At 33.9% G+C, this 17160-nt stretch overlaps 3 protein-coding genes across 7 annotated transcripts; 1 reads left to right on the forward strand and 2 right to left on the reverse strand.

Moving 5' to 3' along the window:
* Nucleotides 1-774: 774 nt before the first annotated feature.
* Nucleotides 775-5174, reverse strand: LOC107466407 (uncharacterized). Of its 5 annotated transcripts, XR_008002576.1 has the most exons (9): nt 4931-5171; nt 4489-4640; nt 4000-4083; nt 3661-3828; nt 3455-3559; nt 3305-3382; nt 1698-1777; nt 1348-1458; nt 775-1024 (listed from the first exon to the last, which is right to left on the reverse strand). XR_008002576.1 is itself a non-coding variant. In XM_021130792.2 (7 exons), the coding sequence occupies exons 3-6, from the start codon at nt 3766-3768 to the stop codon at nt 1353-1355; spliced, it is 399 nt and encodes a 132-aa protein (XP_020986451.1). In that variant the 5' UTR covers nt 3769-3828; nt 4489-4640; nt 4931-5164; the 3' UTR covers nt 775-1024; nt 1348-1352. The 5 variants fall into 5 exon arrangements, 1 of the variants encoding a protein (XP_020986451.1); XR_008002575.1 differs by having other exon boundaries at nt 1348-1777; nt 4931-5174; XR_008002574.1 differs by lacking the exon at nt 3305-3382 and having other exon boundaries at nt 1595-1777; nt 4931-5167.
* Nucleotides 5175-6562: 1388 nt separating this feature from the next.
* LOC110275898 (uncharacterized) lies at nt 6563-6876 on the forward strand. The gene has a single exon (XM_021132297.2). The coding sequence runs from the start codon at nt 6563-6565 to the stop codon at nt 6827-6829; it is 267 nt and encodes an 88-aa protein (XP_020987956.1). The 3' UTR covers nt 6830-6876.
* Nucleotides 6877-11772: 4896 nt separating this feature from the next.
* LOC107466387 (uncharacterized) lies at nt 11773-13148 on the reverse strand. The gene is made up of 3 exons (XM_016085360.1): nt 12551-13148; nt 12409-12485; nt 11773-11814 (listed from the first exon to the last, which is right to left on the reverse strand). The coding sequence occupies exons 1-3, from the start codon at nt 13146-13148 to the stop codon at nt 11773-11775; spliced, it is 717 nt and encodes a 238-aa protein (XP_015940846.1).
* Between the last annotated feature and the right edge of the window lie 4012 nt (nt 13149-17160).

Raw genomic sequence — 17160 nt, forward strand, 5'->3', positions numbered from 1 at the left:
AAGAGCGTCTTGCCTTTTCCACTTTTGAAACTCTGGATTTACTGCTCTATTTGGAAGAAGAATCTGAGGAATTTTCTCTTCGGTGAGATGATTCAGCATATCATCTCCTTCAATTGTTGACTCGGCTTGATCCTTCCACTACAGGTAATTGTTTTCGTCTAGTTTCATGGAAATAGAAGTTGCAACGAAATTCTGAGCCATGGTTCTTGATCGATCTTCAGCCATAAATCCAGATCTGATTGTTTACGGAAGCTATGGTACCAAGAGCTCTGATACCATGAAGGTATCAGTGCCTTAGGCACACAAAATATGAAGAACAGAACTGAGCTTAGTGGAGAAGCATGATGAAATGTAGAGAAGAGATGAAACTAAAAATTGAGAGAGGAATGGAGAGTTCTGTTATTGAGCTGAGTGAAAGTGAATCAGAAAGTGTTAATTACAAGTAAACTTTAGCTATTTATAGCTAGAGGATAATACAACTGAATTGATAACTAACTGAAGCTTTTGGAAGCTAGTAACTAACTGACTAACTGAAACTTGCAGCTGAGGCTTGTAACTAATTCTAACTGAATTATCTTCACACCAGTGCACATGCTTCTCAACTGGTTTTATCACAGCTTAATACATTCATCACCCACATTTGTATATCAGACATTTGTATATCCGTAAAACACAAAAATATTTTTAAAGATTATTTTTTATTAATAAATATTAATAAAATTTATTTTTTATTCTTTTAAATATGTTTGCTCTATAAAAATATACTGAAATTAATTACTATATAATGAGATATTTTATTAAACTCAAAATATTGATACACAAATTTCTGTTAGAAAGTAATAAACCATGTTATAAATCTAAACAACAAAAAATATTACGAATTACAAATCTCCACAAGATCCAGATGCTATTCTTTCTTCTATCTTTAACAATCTGTTGTCTCTCTCCCAATTTTCACATTTTGCTTTTGCAACCAAGGGTTCCTCCACAGCTGAAAGGGAATTAATTAGCGTGACCATGATCCCTATGCCAAATGTGATTAGATGTCATACAACCAAAAAAGATGTGATTAGATGTCATACAAAAAATAGAAATAGAATAAAAATACACTGAATTCCCAGGGCATTCAGAGAATTTTGAAAAGAATAAAAATCGAAATAGAAATGTATATGGAATACTTTATAAGTTTATATAGTCAATTAAAGAAACATTAGGCATAAACAATAGCATAAATACCTTTATAACATTTAAATGAAAAAAAAGCCACAAACTTCACCAGTACAACAATAATAAAATTTTCAAGGGAGTGAAAACATGAGATGGCATATTTTGCAAGTGGCATCTTACCTCTACTAGCCATCCATCCACCACAAATACATCGAGGGAGTAGTCATCAGTGGTGGAGAAAACATAAGCTCCATGGATGTTAAGCCCAATATTGGACAGCAAAGCTGACAGCTAAAGAAAACAGTACCCATAAAAAAATCATGCAATATATCAAGTAAATTTTTAGTCATAAACAGAAATTGAATTTTCCGCTTAAAAGATCAACCGAATTAAACAACAATTACACAAAGGGAATCCCAATTTCCACCTCCAATCTCTTATGTAAAATTCACGCCAGCTTAGTCAACACCTGATCTCCAGAATTTATAATGTCTAGAATTAAAGATTATCAAATCCAGCCTAATCAACACCTGATTCTCTTGTCAATTTTTCTAAAAGGAGCACCATCCTTGCAAACAGCTATTCCCTTTTCCAAGAACTCTCGAGTTACCTGCAAACATTATGTAAAATGATTTACTCAATAACTAATCTAAATTATTTCTTAACTAGCATTGCTAATGAGGTATTAAATTTGTCCATGTTACAAGGAATGGAAATATATAAAAGATTAACAATATAACGGTGTATAGATCATAATGACACCCCAAAAAAATTACCCACCGGTCAAGAACTATTTACCACAACAAGATTTTTCATTTCATTAGTGACTTTCTCGCAGAAAAATATCTTTGACGTGTCCCCATGTACAATTAGCAAAGCATACAATTACTTGATAATTAACAATAATAAAGAGGAATCAGAGGGAAAGCAGAAGATCAACTATGCAAGCAGAAGGACTAATGAAAAAAATTTGTACATATATATATTATAGTGAGTTATGGAATTAGTGTGAATGTAGGATCGTAATATAAAAATGGGACAAAATAATCCCATGACCTTTTCAGGGCTTTAAGTCTCCCCTATTACATTCTATTAGGAGTTTAACTACACTATTATGCTGCTTATTCCCCGTCAATATTGATGCAGTATATTTTGAACACTATCCTATACTATCTTGGCCCTTTCTATTCCTTACTTGGACCCCTTCATTTCCCTCTTTATTTGTTCTTTTATGTACTCTACTAATAGGTGGTGCAACATGTGAGGTCCTACCAGATTATGTATACACTTTATTTTGGGATTACTAATTACTTAATCCCAACCCTAAGCACTTTCTTGAACATACATATAATTATAATTCTTAAAACAGTGAGAATGACAATTAAGAATGTAGTTCAAGTTGATTTCTATTTTCTGGATATAAGGGAATTCACCGAAAGGCAATTAAGAAAGTGATCTATTCACTAAATAAATTTTTAGGTATACTATCACATCAATATTAATAATGTCACCATTGTACAGAAAAGAGATAAATGTCATTGGCTTATGAGTGATATGCATACCAAGGATAAAGTGAAAAAAGAAATTAATAATTATGTATATAGAGAGAGGCTTATGAAACCTGTAACTGCCTAGAATCGGGTATTCCATGATGTGCACACAATTTTTGGAAATCCACCATAACCAAGGGGTGAGGGATAAGCACCAGCATCAATTATCATCTGATGCACTGTTTTATTAATTTCTTTAGTTGTAACAGACGGCTGACAATATAAACAAAAATAACATCAGATATAGAAAGGAAAGGTTTGTACACTACTTTACATAAAGGCATAAGACAGAACGGAAAAAACATATCAAACAAAAATAACATAACTTGCCACTTGAATAATTAAATTAAAATCCAAACGAGGTCAACTAAGTCAAGGTACTCTTCACAGATCCAAGGACTAAGTCAATGGTCAACTTGTTTGCATCAAATGAAGCAGCATTTAACAATGCCTTTATTAGTGCCATCACTAAATTGGGTAGGGTTGGTGTCTTAACTAGTAATTAAGGTGAAATTAGGATTGATTGCACCAGGCCCCACTAAACAAATCAAATCTAGTAGTACTTTCCTTTTTGATGTTGTATGTACCTATAAATCCCTCAAAACTCTTGTTATGTCAGAAAATAATCCTAGTCTGTTGTCTGCACACAATTCTAGCCTGACTCCCTGCATTTTAATAATCATGGTTCATTACTTAAGTACCTAATTAATTATTAGTAATTGGTGGAGTTTAATTACCTCACAAAGCCGACATTCTATGGCTGCTTTTAAACAGTTAATTACTCTTTCCTTCTTGCTTGCTGTGTTCAAAGCATATCCGTCTATATGCCTGATGAAATACTCCTGTATAAAAGCAAATTCCAAAATAATTAAATTAGTTAATTCATCATTAAGATCACTGAGTAGAATATCTTGTTTAAAATTTTTTTTGCATATATAAATACCTGAAATGCATAGGCTTCATCGGAGATATGAAAAAAGCTCTTACAATCTAAGCAATACACTTCCAGCGTGTTGAACAAGCTCGTAGAGATAAAAAATGGAAACGTCATGCCTGCTCTCGTCTTTGAAGAACAACTCCAACCTCCTAAACTCACTGAACGCTCTCTTATCTAATTCAAGCACAAGCACAACATAAATAAATAAAAAAAAGCATGATTTAAAGGACTAATTGAGTATGAATAGTTTGTAAGGGCAACAGAGAAATTATACACAGTTCATAGTATTTTACAGAAAGGTGTTGAATATAGAGAAAGTGAGAAACACTACTTGTGCTTTCTTACCTTGCCAATTAAAACAGATTTGGCTTTCTTGAAGCTGGAACCAAGCTTTTCATATTCAGGGGCAAGCTTTTTATAGTTCCCACACTTATGGTAATAAAAAAGTGGTATGAGAAACACAGATCAAGAATTAAGACAAAAAATGTGCATCTTATCTTTGCTGGATCGCCATGATGAATCACCCAAAAGAGTGAAAACCTGGCAACTATATATATAACAAACTCAGAACCTTCAGTTGGCACAAAAAAAGTCTCGTTGGTACCCTCACACTCTCTAGTGTCAATTATATAGAGATCTTATCATCTAATAACTTATATTAATGGAATCAAATCAAAGAATATAAAGTTAAACATCTATTAATCTATAAAATCAAAGAGAAAAAGGACAATAACACATTCTATTTGAACTGTATACTGAACTAAACCCTAGATAAGGTAAAAATGAATCAACAAAGGAACCAAAAATGAATTGGTGATTATTTTATTTTATTACCAAGAAGCGTAGAACTCAACAAGTGCTCCTTTGTCCTGGCCAACCTCCTTCTCAAAGTTATCTTCGGTGAGCCCAACAACATCGTCTGCAGAGACAAATACAAAGTCGAGAGCAAACACTAATACTCCCAACACTAAACCCCTGCTCCAGATCTGTGTACGCGTCAAAGTGTTAGAGGTGTCCGGGGTTAATTAATGGTCTAATTATTCTGCCTATTTACAAAGATCGAAGCATAAAAGTGGAACCAGATATTGCGAAGCTCAATTTCGTATTCTAATAATTCTAATTCATCTTATCAAATAAATATTTCAGAATAACAGTAACAATTAAATTTCAGCAATGTATATTAAACCAAAAAGAATTGGGAAAAAAGCAGGTTACGATAGAATACAAATTAGGAGCACAAGAATCAGAATTGAGAAGGAGATTTAGAAACTCGTACCTGATAACTAGAGCGCGATTCAGATTTTAATCAAAATCAGTACTAGCTTGTTCGAGAAAAGGATTCAGATCACGATTAACATTGATATGAAAACTTGGAAGAGATTTGAGCGACGAAGAAGAAGAAGAAGAAGAAGAAGAAGGGTGTGTGGTTCTCGGAGTGAAGCACTGACAGTAGTTTGTGTGAGGTAGAGTGGCGAGACTCCCAGAGTCATATGTTTTTGGTTTAGTAATTAGTAGTTTAAGTTTGTTGTTATTTTTAAAATTTTAGTTGTTTTTTAGTGGCCATAGTTTAAATTACCATTAAAATTTATAGTATTAATGATAAATATACAATTGCCACTAAAAAATAGTTGTAAAAAGAAAATTATGACAATAATATTATGGCCGTTAAAAGTTTGTCGCTAAAATTTTTTTTTCTTGTAGTGTATGTATAGATATTAAATAAGGTTTAGATATACAAGTCACGGTGGCTTTCTTTTCAGGCATTTGCATGGTTGCGTGTGCACTTGTGTTTTGCATGACAATGCAAAAGCCCCGTGCCTTGTTGGAAATTCCCCCACCAATTAAGGCTTATTATATATTATTTAGTAACATTAATATAAAAAATGTTAAAACTGTTCATAATTTATTATTTTTAATTTAATAATTCAATAATATATTTTAATTTATATTTTTAAATGCTAATAACGAAGTAATAGCCAAAAATAATAAATTTTTGTAACACTCTAACATTCTTCTTATATCTTAACATATTGCTCAGCTTAGAACTCTGTTTTGTATGAAACAACATTCTATATAACTATAAAGTCATCTCATTGCGGTTCTAAGAAACTTCTCAAACTTGACCATAGCACTTATATTCTCTATCAACTCAAACAAATATTCGCAATCAATGAATTAAGTAATCAATTGCATGTGTCAAATACGTTAATTTGTCCAAAAAAGGAAAACAACTATCTACACTCCTTTTTTGATTAATAATTATAGCTCGATCTATTCAATTAGGCTACTATATCATCAATTACTTTGGATAAAAATATAGAGAAGAAAATGAAAAACTGTGGACTCGCTCTTCAAGTGGATCAAAAACTCTACACACCAAGAATTCCATGCATATGACCAATTCAAATATATGAACAACTAAAATTAAATATCTCCATAGTCAATGTTAAGTATCTTAGTGTGTCCAGAGAGGATATATATCCTATTTATAAATAAAAAATAAAATCTAAACATAGTAAAAAAATTAATCTTATATCAATCAAACTGTTAAAAATATAATTATTTATATATTTTTTTATCTGTTTATATTTTTAAAAAAAATAATATTCAAAACTTTTGTGACTGAAAATTTTAAAATATAATCCTTATTATCCCATAAAAAAATCATCCTAGAAATTATACAAAAATTTTAAGTAAACTTAGACAATATTTTAAACATTTTATAATGTTATTTGATTCTAAGTTCTAGCAGTCAAAATCAAATTTTAAACTATATCATGAAACGTATCAAGTCAGAGAATTAGGCACATCAAAAGTCACTAGCTAATAATATAAATAGCAACATCAAACGTGAGATATAACTCACTACTATTTCTCTTGCAAATAATCAATAAGTTGTTAACAAACCATGATGAGGGTTCTAAAGATTGTTTTAGCATTGTTTCTTCTTCTTTCTATACTTCATGTTCAGCCAAACCAAGCAAGTAGGGTTATGAATATGAAGAAGCAATTAGGGCAGATGCAAACTCTAGACAAGGGTCCTACCCCGCCCTCGAGGCCGTCGACCTGCACATCCATCCCTGGCAGCGGCGGCAATAATTGCCCGCCGGTGAATGAAATGAATGTTGCCGGCAACGTTATTCGTCATCCGCCTATCGGCTCCGCCTTCAATTAGGTGTTTCATTAAATCAACAATGAAATATTCTTTTAATGAAGCAAGGAAAGTACCATGATTATTATTATTCTTGGTTACACAAGCTTTGTAACTAGAAATTATTATTGTTTTATTTGTTATTTTTTCATTTGTTTTTGTTCTTGTTGTGATTGACGATGATAGTTTCATAATTTATTTTATTATATTCTTAACGAGTTAATGTTGGATATATATATATATATAGACAAAAAAATAAAAGGCAAGCGTATTGCATATTGTATGGTTTATGTAGCTACTCTAGTTCTATACTATTAAACTTTACAACGGAATACACCATTATTTCTTATTTTATTTTATTAAAATGATATAATTTATCTCTCAATAATAACTTGCTTAACCTCACTTTTTTTTTATTGAATGTATGTCGAGGCTTGCATGATTTTTAATTCAAATATTTTTACTGGTGAAGTCAAATAAAATCATCTTCAGAACTCCTTGGCCTTAAAAATATATGGAAAAGTATTGGAGATCAAAGGCTTTATCTGTCCATTTTCAAGCTCGGCCACTTTGCATGATTTTTAATTCAAATATTTTTATGGGTGAAGTCAAATAAAATCATTTTTAGAACTCCTTGGCTTTAATAATAGTGTATATATAGGTGTTAAGGATAGCAACATTCACTCAAGTAATTAAAGGTTAGTATTCTCAATAGAAAATGCTAATATTCACTATTATAATTAAGGTGAAGATTTATGATTTACGATTAATCTTCATCCTTATTGGAAAAACTTTGGAAAAAAGTGTATGATCCTTTTGTTATTATTTAAATGAATAAGATTTTACTACCTTGTGTTTTAAATGCATATATTAAAAATATAATAATAAAAAAATCTTAATATTTTTAATATATTTAAAATATTAAAAAAATTAATTTTTGTGATAATTTTTATAAAATATTTTTTTATAGTATATATGTTAAGCTATGTTTTTAGGATATAAGTTAGCAAAATTTAAATGAATAATGGGGTTTAAAAGTGTACAAATATTAAATTATGGTGATTTCTTCTAAATCCATGGCAATTTTATGGGTAATTTACCCTTGCATATGTGTCATCATCTCAGTCATAAATCAAAAAAATATTCAACCTTTCATTAATTGATGCATTAAATGTTTTCACACTACATTGTATTTTATATTATTTACATTATACCCCATGACGTATTTATACTTGATGCAATACGCAAATAGTTGATTTTACAAATCTCTCCCCAAATACCATACAAATCAAAACCTTCCCCAAATACCATTTCAATGTGTACAGCTTCTTCTTCTACCTCTCAAAAGACACTTCAAAGGAACTGCTTCATTCTTCAACCTCACTACTTCTTTTACCCTTCTACGATCTCACTTCTTCTTCTTCTCTACCCTTCCTGTGGGTTATGGGTTTAATTTTTCCGGCGACCCACTCCTAAAACCTTCCCCAGATACTCCTGTAGTATCCACAGCTTCTTCGTCTACCTCAGTGCTTCTTCTACCCTCCCCTTAACTTAAGCGTTTGATTTTTCCGACGACCCACTCGCAAAACCTTCACCAAATACCGCTGTAATGTCCACAGCCTCTTTTTCTACCTCGTTCCTCTTATTTCAAGGTCAGTCATTGTCAGGCACAGATTTTTCCGAACCCCGTGGAAGACCCTGCCTACTGCGTCTTCGTCCAGGGTTACGCGGGTGTCATTTTCTGTGATTTACCGTTGAAGAACGTGACTCATCCCCTTGCTAGCAAGGTTCCGGCGACCCACGTGCAGAACACTCTCGGAAAACCCTTGTAAGCCCTACTGCTTCTTCATCTAGGTCATTCATTCATTTTTTTTTGTTTTTTTAGCCAATTTGCGTGATTTGTTCTGTTAATCACTTTCTGTAATCACCGTTCATCGAAGAAGATTGATTCAATTTCGAATGCAATAGATGATGATAGTTGTCCATGGTGGTGTTAAATGTTAATCAGATCGATGGCCAGTGATGCATGCTCCTCAAACACGAGACGAGGAATAGGGGGAGCTGGCGGACAACGGGAACTAAGAGCTGGAAATGCAACCTCAAGTTCGCTGCAACCTCAGGATGTAATAGATGGTGTGGCCCCAAAATGCTTCTGTGAAAAATATGCCATCAGTTACATGTCAAAGACAGACACCAACCCAAATAGGTTATTTTTTGGATGCCCATTATTAAAGATAACCACGCAATTCTTTATGTATGAGAACTAAGATTATGCTAAAATTTGATTAAAATTTGAATTTTCTGGAATGGAGCTTTAGACTCTATATTTTGGTTATTATCCACCTTGCTCAAGTTGTTGTGGATGTGATTTTGAATTGTTGGGAATTGCATGCCTATTGGTTATGAAAATGATTTGACTTTGTTATTGATTTGATGTTAAATTGGGTTGATTTTGTATATGATTTGATATTGGTGCTGGTTAATTTTGATGAATGACTGAGAATTGGGAAAAAGTTGATTTATTCAAAATAGATCTACCTAGATTAAAAATCATGATTGTGACAAGAATTGACATGGTACCTGATCTGATATTAAAAATGGATGCTAAAATTTGAAAGGATTTTATAGATGTAGAATTTAGGGATTAATTACAGTGACGTACATGGATTAGATTGAATTGGAGTATTTTGTAACCCCTTACATTAATTGTGTTCTATTCGTTGTAGGTGACAGAAGCACATTGCAAGTTCTTTCTCTGGGTTGATGACCACATTGTTAGGGTCAGAGCGGGGGAGGCTACAAGGGGATCGGGTGACGGGAAGCAGAGTGATGTTGGAAAACATTTGGGAATGGATAACTTGATAGACCATGTAGAGGAAAGAATAGAAAAACTAGAGAAGCTGCTGAACAAGAAAAGTAGAGAAACAGAGTTGAGGAAAAAGGCTAGAGAAGCAGCTGCAAGAGACATGGAGGCTTCATCAACAACGTCTATTGATTAGCTGCAAACCAGAACCCGAAGCACCTCGATTAGGTTCAGAAACTTAAGAATAATTTCCTTCTTTGCTGAAAATTGCTACTAGAATATAGAGACACAAATGTTTGAAGCTTTGAAAGCAAAAATTGTCGAAGACGTTTATTTGATTTGGGCAACATGGTTGGAATTTGTTTATGTTTCTAGTTACGTGTTTTTGTTTTACCTATAGATACGTATATGTTTTATGGTATTTTTTTTTTTGTGACTTAGTTATCAAAGTTTCCTACTAATTTCAGTAGCATATGAAGGCTAATATGTTGTAGTAAGTCAGCCTGAATACCAGAAAATAGCAACATTTTTATTAGTGAAACGAATGCTTAAGATTGCAGTCATGTTATAACTCAATCTCCGGCAATTCTATAAGAGTAGGAAGGTGAAGGGCATGACAATATACACGGATGATTTGGTGACTTCCATGACAAATCATGCAGCCACCACAATAGATAATTGACAAGATCTGTTTTTCTTCTTATGTACTAGTGTGCAGCATAAATTTTAAGTTGTGAGAGAATGAAGAAGCTGAAAGTAAACTAGAATGTTATGTTAGGCTTTGGAAATTTGTTGAATTGCAACTTGTTAGTCAAGTTTAATTGCTTTCCTTTCAGAAAATTTCCTGCATAGGTTTCAAATTTCTAATCCCTTGAACCTAAATAAATCTTAACACTTGTAGTTTATTTGATCATGATGAATGGCCACTGCTTTGTTCTAATACACATAAATTGTTCAGCAAGCTATTATGCTTGAAATAAGCTAGCCTGTCTGTTACATAATGGATTTTAAAGGCTTCATCTCATTAGGTATTGAAGTTGTAGATCATCATCTTTATACCCTTGCACATGTGGTATAATACTCCAATTGAAAGATCTGATTTTTTAAAAAACCATAACTTCCCATTATTGCTGAATCCTTTGTTTGCTCAATTTGTTTGACTTTATTCACCCCTTCATGCACTTGTTTGAATTCCTATTACTCTATAATCCAAAGTAAATGAACGAGTGCTAACGGGTTGATCATTTCAGCGACATGGCCATCGAGGAAGAGTGCAACCTGGGGTTTGTTCATGGAGTGCTAATGGCTTATTGCAGGTCTTACCAGGTTACCATGTACTGGGTTGCTCTGTTTTTCTTCTTATAAAGTAATATTCAACGAGTATATGGCTTATTGCAGGTTTTACCGTGCACTGGGCTAGGTTCTGCCATCGTCCAACAAAGCAGTGGTGTATACAACTGTTCTCCTAAAACCCAGGGCCAGCATGTAAGTTTCTCTTGTAACATTTCCCGTTTATATGTCTGTTTATATGTCGTCTTTTTTGGTCGAATCGTGTTACATAGGAAAACTTTGGTCAAATTATAGGTCAAATTGTCTCGATTCACAATTATCCCGTATGAGTTCTGGTTAGGTATTAAGGTGTAACATACTATATGATCAAAGGTCATCGAAATTTTTTTTCCCCAATGTTTGTTACTTTAATTAACTGAATATTTAGTCTTTCTGTCATACTTGGGATTGGGCTCGGTCAACTAACCTGGAAAGACATTTATTTTTTGGTAGTTCAAGTCTATCTAAAAGTAAAGTGGGCTATCTATCAATCTGGGCCAACTACAAAAACAATTAGTGGATAATTCAAGTGAGGATTAATGCAGCAGCTGGCTTGAAACCTGTTAAGCCCATCTCTCTCCGGAATTTTAAAAGAAAACCAAGTTTTTCCAGGTAACTATTTATTCCATTCATGTGTGTGTTAACCGTTAATTTGATCAATGTTTTTTTGGAATAGCATTTCTTGATTGAATATTCGCGTAAAATGTTAGTAGGTTAACTGTTATTTCTCACATAATCCCTATACTAGGATGGTTAGAAACAGAATAACACCATTATAAATCTCCTGTACATGAGGAACACCACATGACACATGGAATTAGATAGATTGAGGTTATTATGCCACCATTTCTCTTAATTTTGGATCTTTCAAACCAATCTAAAACATACAATTGTTAAGACAAACTGAAAGAAAAAAACACTAGGAATTAACCATTGTCATAACAGTTCTAGGGATTCCATTAACAAAAAGAAAAACATAATTAACATCAACCGGAGTGCTAAACAAAGAGTTTCAACCAAGTTCCACAATACATGTAGTCGGAGTATATCTAAATGTCAATTATTTCTAGACAGGAAAAATTCCTGCAAAATACTTGAGTGTAGACCTTACTGTGATCGGGTGTGGCGTTTCTGGGTATCGCCATGCTCTCCTCACCAATAGATTTCTAGTGCCATGTTCGATGTCATATTCTGTCAACACAAGCTCTCTGTACCTGTAATTGACGAGTAACTCTCTTTCCTTTGAATTTTTCACCAACAAAAGTAGGTTATCATCCATGAATAGTATTGGATTTTCTCTGATGCTTCGACTTGCAAACCTGCAGTATTGCTCTAATATTCTATTTCCATCCGCGTCTTTATTCAAGTGCCAAATTGCTGCGACATAACCAAATTTGTTGTGTGTATGAGCCAGGAGTGCAATTTTTTCCTTGTGGGTTAGTAAATTGTGAACGGTATATATTGCACTTACTGGGATAGACACCTCGCTAAATGATTCATCTTCAACACTGTAACATAAAATAGACTTGGGTGTAGCATAGCTATCTCCTATACCAGTTATCCAATACGCATGACCATTATTAAAAACAGAGTTAGGGTCAATTTTTCTACACCAGGGAGACAATCAACGCAGTGAAACCATGTAGAACGCCTTGAATAATATCTAGAGAAAAAAACGTAGGCATCAGCTAGGTCCCTTTTGCACATATGTATGATTGTGTATGCATCTGAGTTAGGAACATGACCGAAACCATATACTGGGAAATACGATCTACCGTGGTCCCTGTGGGGGTCGGAAATTTCTCTAGAGCGTTGTGTTGTCGGATTCCATACCAAAAGTCTTGTGTCGTCTTGTTCACGGGAGAACTTGAAACATATGTTCCCGTTTGACACTCCCACAATACGAAACCAACCATGGATGCCAACTCCGAAAGGTTGCTGAACATGCACTTCTCCAGAAGCAGCATTCACTATATATAGTGAATCTGAACCCATTAACAGTAGCGAGTATCCAACATGAAACAAAACATGTTGATCTAACACTTTCTGCCTTCGCATGTGGTGTATGCATGTCTCTGGTTGGCGTAGCTGTCGGTGCCAGAATTTATTCAAGCACATACATCTCCCTACAGCTTTGGCACTACTACGCAGGAAGATTTCTTGTAGCAGTTCTTCCGGAATAATCGGCAAGGGAAGTTGGAATTTAGCCATTTTACCAGACGCGCGTTTCATTGTCTTGGTTTTCGGTTGTGTTTACTTTGTAGTTTTTGAATTGTTGAAGTCTGTTGCTCTCTTTTAAGTAATGAACCTAAATTAGTCTAACTTATTAATTGTGTGAGATATTGCATCCAACGAGAATTGATGACGCAGAATATTGTATTTACCGGTGTTATCGTAACCTGTTTGAACTAGGTGTTTAGTACCATTAAATTTGTCTCGTCTACCCAAGTTTTTGCCTACCCTATTAAATAAATTCCGTTGGAATTCCAACATACTCCAATAAGCTTATCTTTGATTTTCTCTTTTTTTTAGTTTGAAATTAGAAGCAGCCGCAAATATTCCCTATTAAGTTTTAATTGGCTACTATAGTCACTAATCTGTTTACTTGATTTCCAATTTTGTTTGCCTTATCACAACATTACAACCCCTCATCCTAAAGAAAACCATATTACTCCCAATTTAATCATTTCCGCAGATTCAGCATAAAGTATTTCCAATACCTAATTAGGCTATTACCAGTTTCCATGCCACACCCTCATCCATGTAGCCATAGGTAAACAACATTCAAGTTTTCCACATGATAAAGTATTTGTTACCAAATTCTCTTACAAATAATGACCGGAATAAAAAATACTGCTGATGGTAGACTTCTGTGAGACTTGATCAAAAATAAACCCATTGATGTATATGCATTAACAAAATAACGAAGTCCAACACCATAATTTATATTCAGAAAATCAAAGCTATTACACAGAATACCAATCGAAGATTTCCACAAAAGTAAACATGTACATATTGACATGGCTACCGAAACACTATTACAAAATATTAGTTCACCAATAAACCTTAAACAACTTAATTTCTCATCTTATCTCCTACGATGATGGTGTTATCTGGTTCACAGACGAACTCCTACTAGGTCCTGCCACTGCACCTCCCCCCTGTTGACGGCGGTTGAACCTACAGTAATTTTGGAAATTTTATTATACAACAATGAATATAATAAAGTCTGTAGAGTTACTTTCCTAAGTAAACAAGTTATTGTTACCTTGACTCGTGAGAACGCGGTGGTGAACCTTGTTGCCTCCCATGCGGCCGGCGTAATAACCTTTCGTTCTCAAACGCAGCCACCTGTTCATCCTTGTTGAAGTGTACGTTGCATCTGTTCGCCAGCCAGTGTTTGATTTGGTCCGGCAATACGTTGGAGGCATACATCTCATCAACGGCTATGGGCATTTCTACCGAACGACTATGGTCCCATGCAAGCATGTAGAAGATACCCCAACCTACGTAACTGAGTTCCAGCATAAGCCGTGGAGTTGGTCGAAAGAGATTTCTTATCCTCCCCATGTCGGCTGCTTTGATCCAGTACTTATTACCGTCTCTAGTTGGGTAGATATGGAGACAGTTGTCTTGTCTGTCTATTAAGTACAGATCACTGGTTGTGAAGAACGAAAAGTGCCATACAATGTGCTGTGGAATCCTTACATATTCCTATAGTCAGAGAAACAAAAATTAGATGTTAAACAGATATTGAAAAAAATTAGATAAAAAAACGTAAAGAGAAGTAGCGTCTATGGCGTCAGAAGTAAACTTACATCTGTTGGGAATAGGTTTAGGACGAAAGTCTGGTCCGGGCATCTTCTCACGTTCCTTAAGGCACTGACGTAACTAGCCGGTAGCCACCACGAACCAAATGATGAAAAGTCAGTATTGTTAAAAATAAGAAACCATGAAAGGACAGAATCGAAACTTTAGAAGTAATCAATGTTAAAAAGAACAAACCATGCAAAGACATATGGTCATGTGTGTGGAAAAAATCAGTTAGCAAAAAGAAAAAAATATTTATCTGCTTACCGAAATTCTGGCTCTATCTTTGTTTGCTAATATTAGTGAGTAGTCTCTGAAGTTGATAGGCGCGGTGAGTGAATTAGGAGAGGGTTTACAATGGTGTTGTCAAATGATTTTCTCTAGGAAGTCAAGTTTTACTTTTAAAGAGGGTAAAACCAGACGTCACACCGGTCGGAAAATGAAGTTGAAGGGATATATTGAAGCCATCCATTAGGATTCAAACCTCATCACTAATCTAACCTTTTCACAAATCTAAACTAAATAATAAATACACATAATAAACTCTATTTGAATTGTATTACTCCTATTTTGGTAAAGGTAAATGTAGTTTAATAACCATTCATTGGTATACGTATCACTAGATGAATAAACATAACGAAGGTTACAGTTAATAAATTTAAAAAAGTTTAACAAGTTTAATATTGTGTTCATATTTAGGTAAATTATTGAAATCAAGTTTACTAAGTTGTTTTACAAAATATACGAAATCATGCAAACCTTTCTTTATTAACATTATCAGAATGTGCCGTTCCATTCAAAAATTAACATAAAGTACTTCAAATAACATAATCATAATTTTTACGACCCAGTAGCTTTTTCCCAATCAGTAAGCACAACACAAAACGTCAATTAAAAGTTAACATAAAGTACTTCAAATAACATAACCAGAATAACTTATTCAAAGCATTATAGTATTAAAAGTCTATGCCTTAGGTATAAATAACTCAGAGCATACTTCCTAACCCCTTAACCAATCGCTCTTCTTTTTTAGACATTTCGTTGTAGTATTTCTTTGCTGCCTCAAGGACTTCCTGGGATTTCAAATTGAACGGATTCATGACCAGATCAATAGCCAGCCGTAATCTAGTGCTATCATTTACCTAAGAGGAAAAACAAAAAAATTCAGACGCATAGGTTAGATTAAAATTTTGAGATAATATATGAAACCATGAAACCACTTTTATTTTATAATTACCTTAATATTGTAGTTACGTATACTCCTCCATTGGCACTCCCTCATCCAGGTTGTCACCCAAACTCCATAATCATTCCTTGTATATGTAAAAAAAGTTTATTGCAGTCTATAACCAACTTAATTTCTAAGGAAAAAAATTCATAGCAGACGAAATGGTATTGTAAAAAAATATTATCTTCCGTAACCAAGGCTGGCAGGATAATCAATGTATAGCACTATTACAAGGTCAATAAATATGTTAGCGGTCTCTTTTACTTGTGCAGAAGGAAAATGTATTCATCACACGTTAGCAAATTCATTGATGTATCTCAGTAATTCAGAACTCAACAATCAATAATAACTTATAAGGTTTCTTACGAGTCATCGTTCTGCTCGCCAATCTCTGCAGGGTGTATTATAGGATACTCCGAAATTACTGGTCTGTGTGTTGTTTGGTTAGCATAGAAGGTCGAGTCATCAAGCATCTCCTCAATAAACAGTGCCTGTAATCAAAGTAAAATTTAATTCAGTTGTCAACTCTGGTGTCTGTTGAATCAACTTAGAATTTACTTCCGCCTATTAGAAATTTTGAAACACTACCATTAGCTTCGCACAACGACAGCGCCTGGTTCTGCTTGAGACGCATGGTTTAGAATCCAGTAATATTAGATGTCTTTTTTCAATGTCAATTACAAGCAGGTACCAGTGCATGTTATCCTCATTCATCGGAACAAAAATATACCAAAAATATACACAAACAAGTTATATTGGAATAAGATTTTTTACTTACATTATCATATATTACGAGAATTAAATTACATAGTTACCTTGCATAACGATTCAAACTCTCCCATGTATTCCTCAGCGTAATAGCGTTTCAAAGTCTTTAGGAAGTGAGTCCAATTAAGGGCAAATTGCTGAAATATGATTTTTCATAAACATGTATAAGATCAATTGAAACCAGGAGATGGAGATTCTCTTAATGGTTTTCACTCACCGAAAATGTAGTGGGTAAAAATCATAAGCAGGGAAAACCGGTGTCCTTGCGTGCATCACACATGAGCATGCTAGATGTGAGGTTTATGATCTGCTTCAGCGTTCATTGATTGACGGCCAATAAGAAAAAATATAAACATATATTCCCTTGTTAAAATTATTTTATATGTTAGGAATTTCATTTATGAAATTAACGAATGC

Source organism: Arachis duranensis, chromosome 9 (genome assembly GCF_000817695.3).
Source record: "Arachis duranensis cultivar V14167 chromosome 9, aradu.V14167.gnm2.J7QH, whole genome shotgun sequence".
NCBI classification, from domain to species: domain Eukaryota; kingdom Viridiplantae; phylum Streptophyta; class Magnoliopsida; order Fabales; family Fabaceae; genus Arachis; species Arachis duranensis.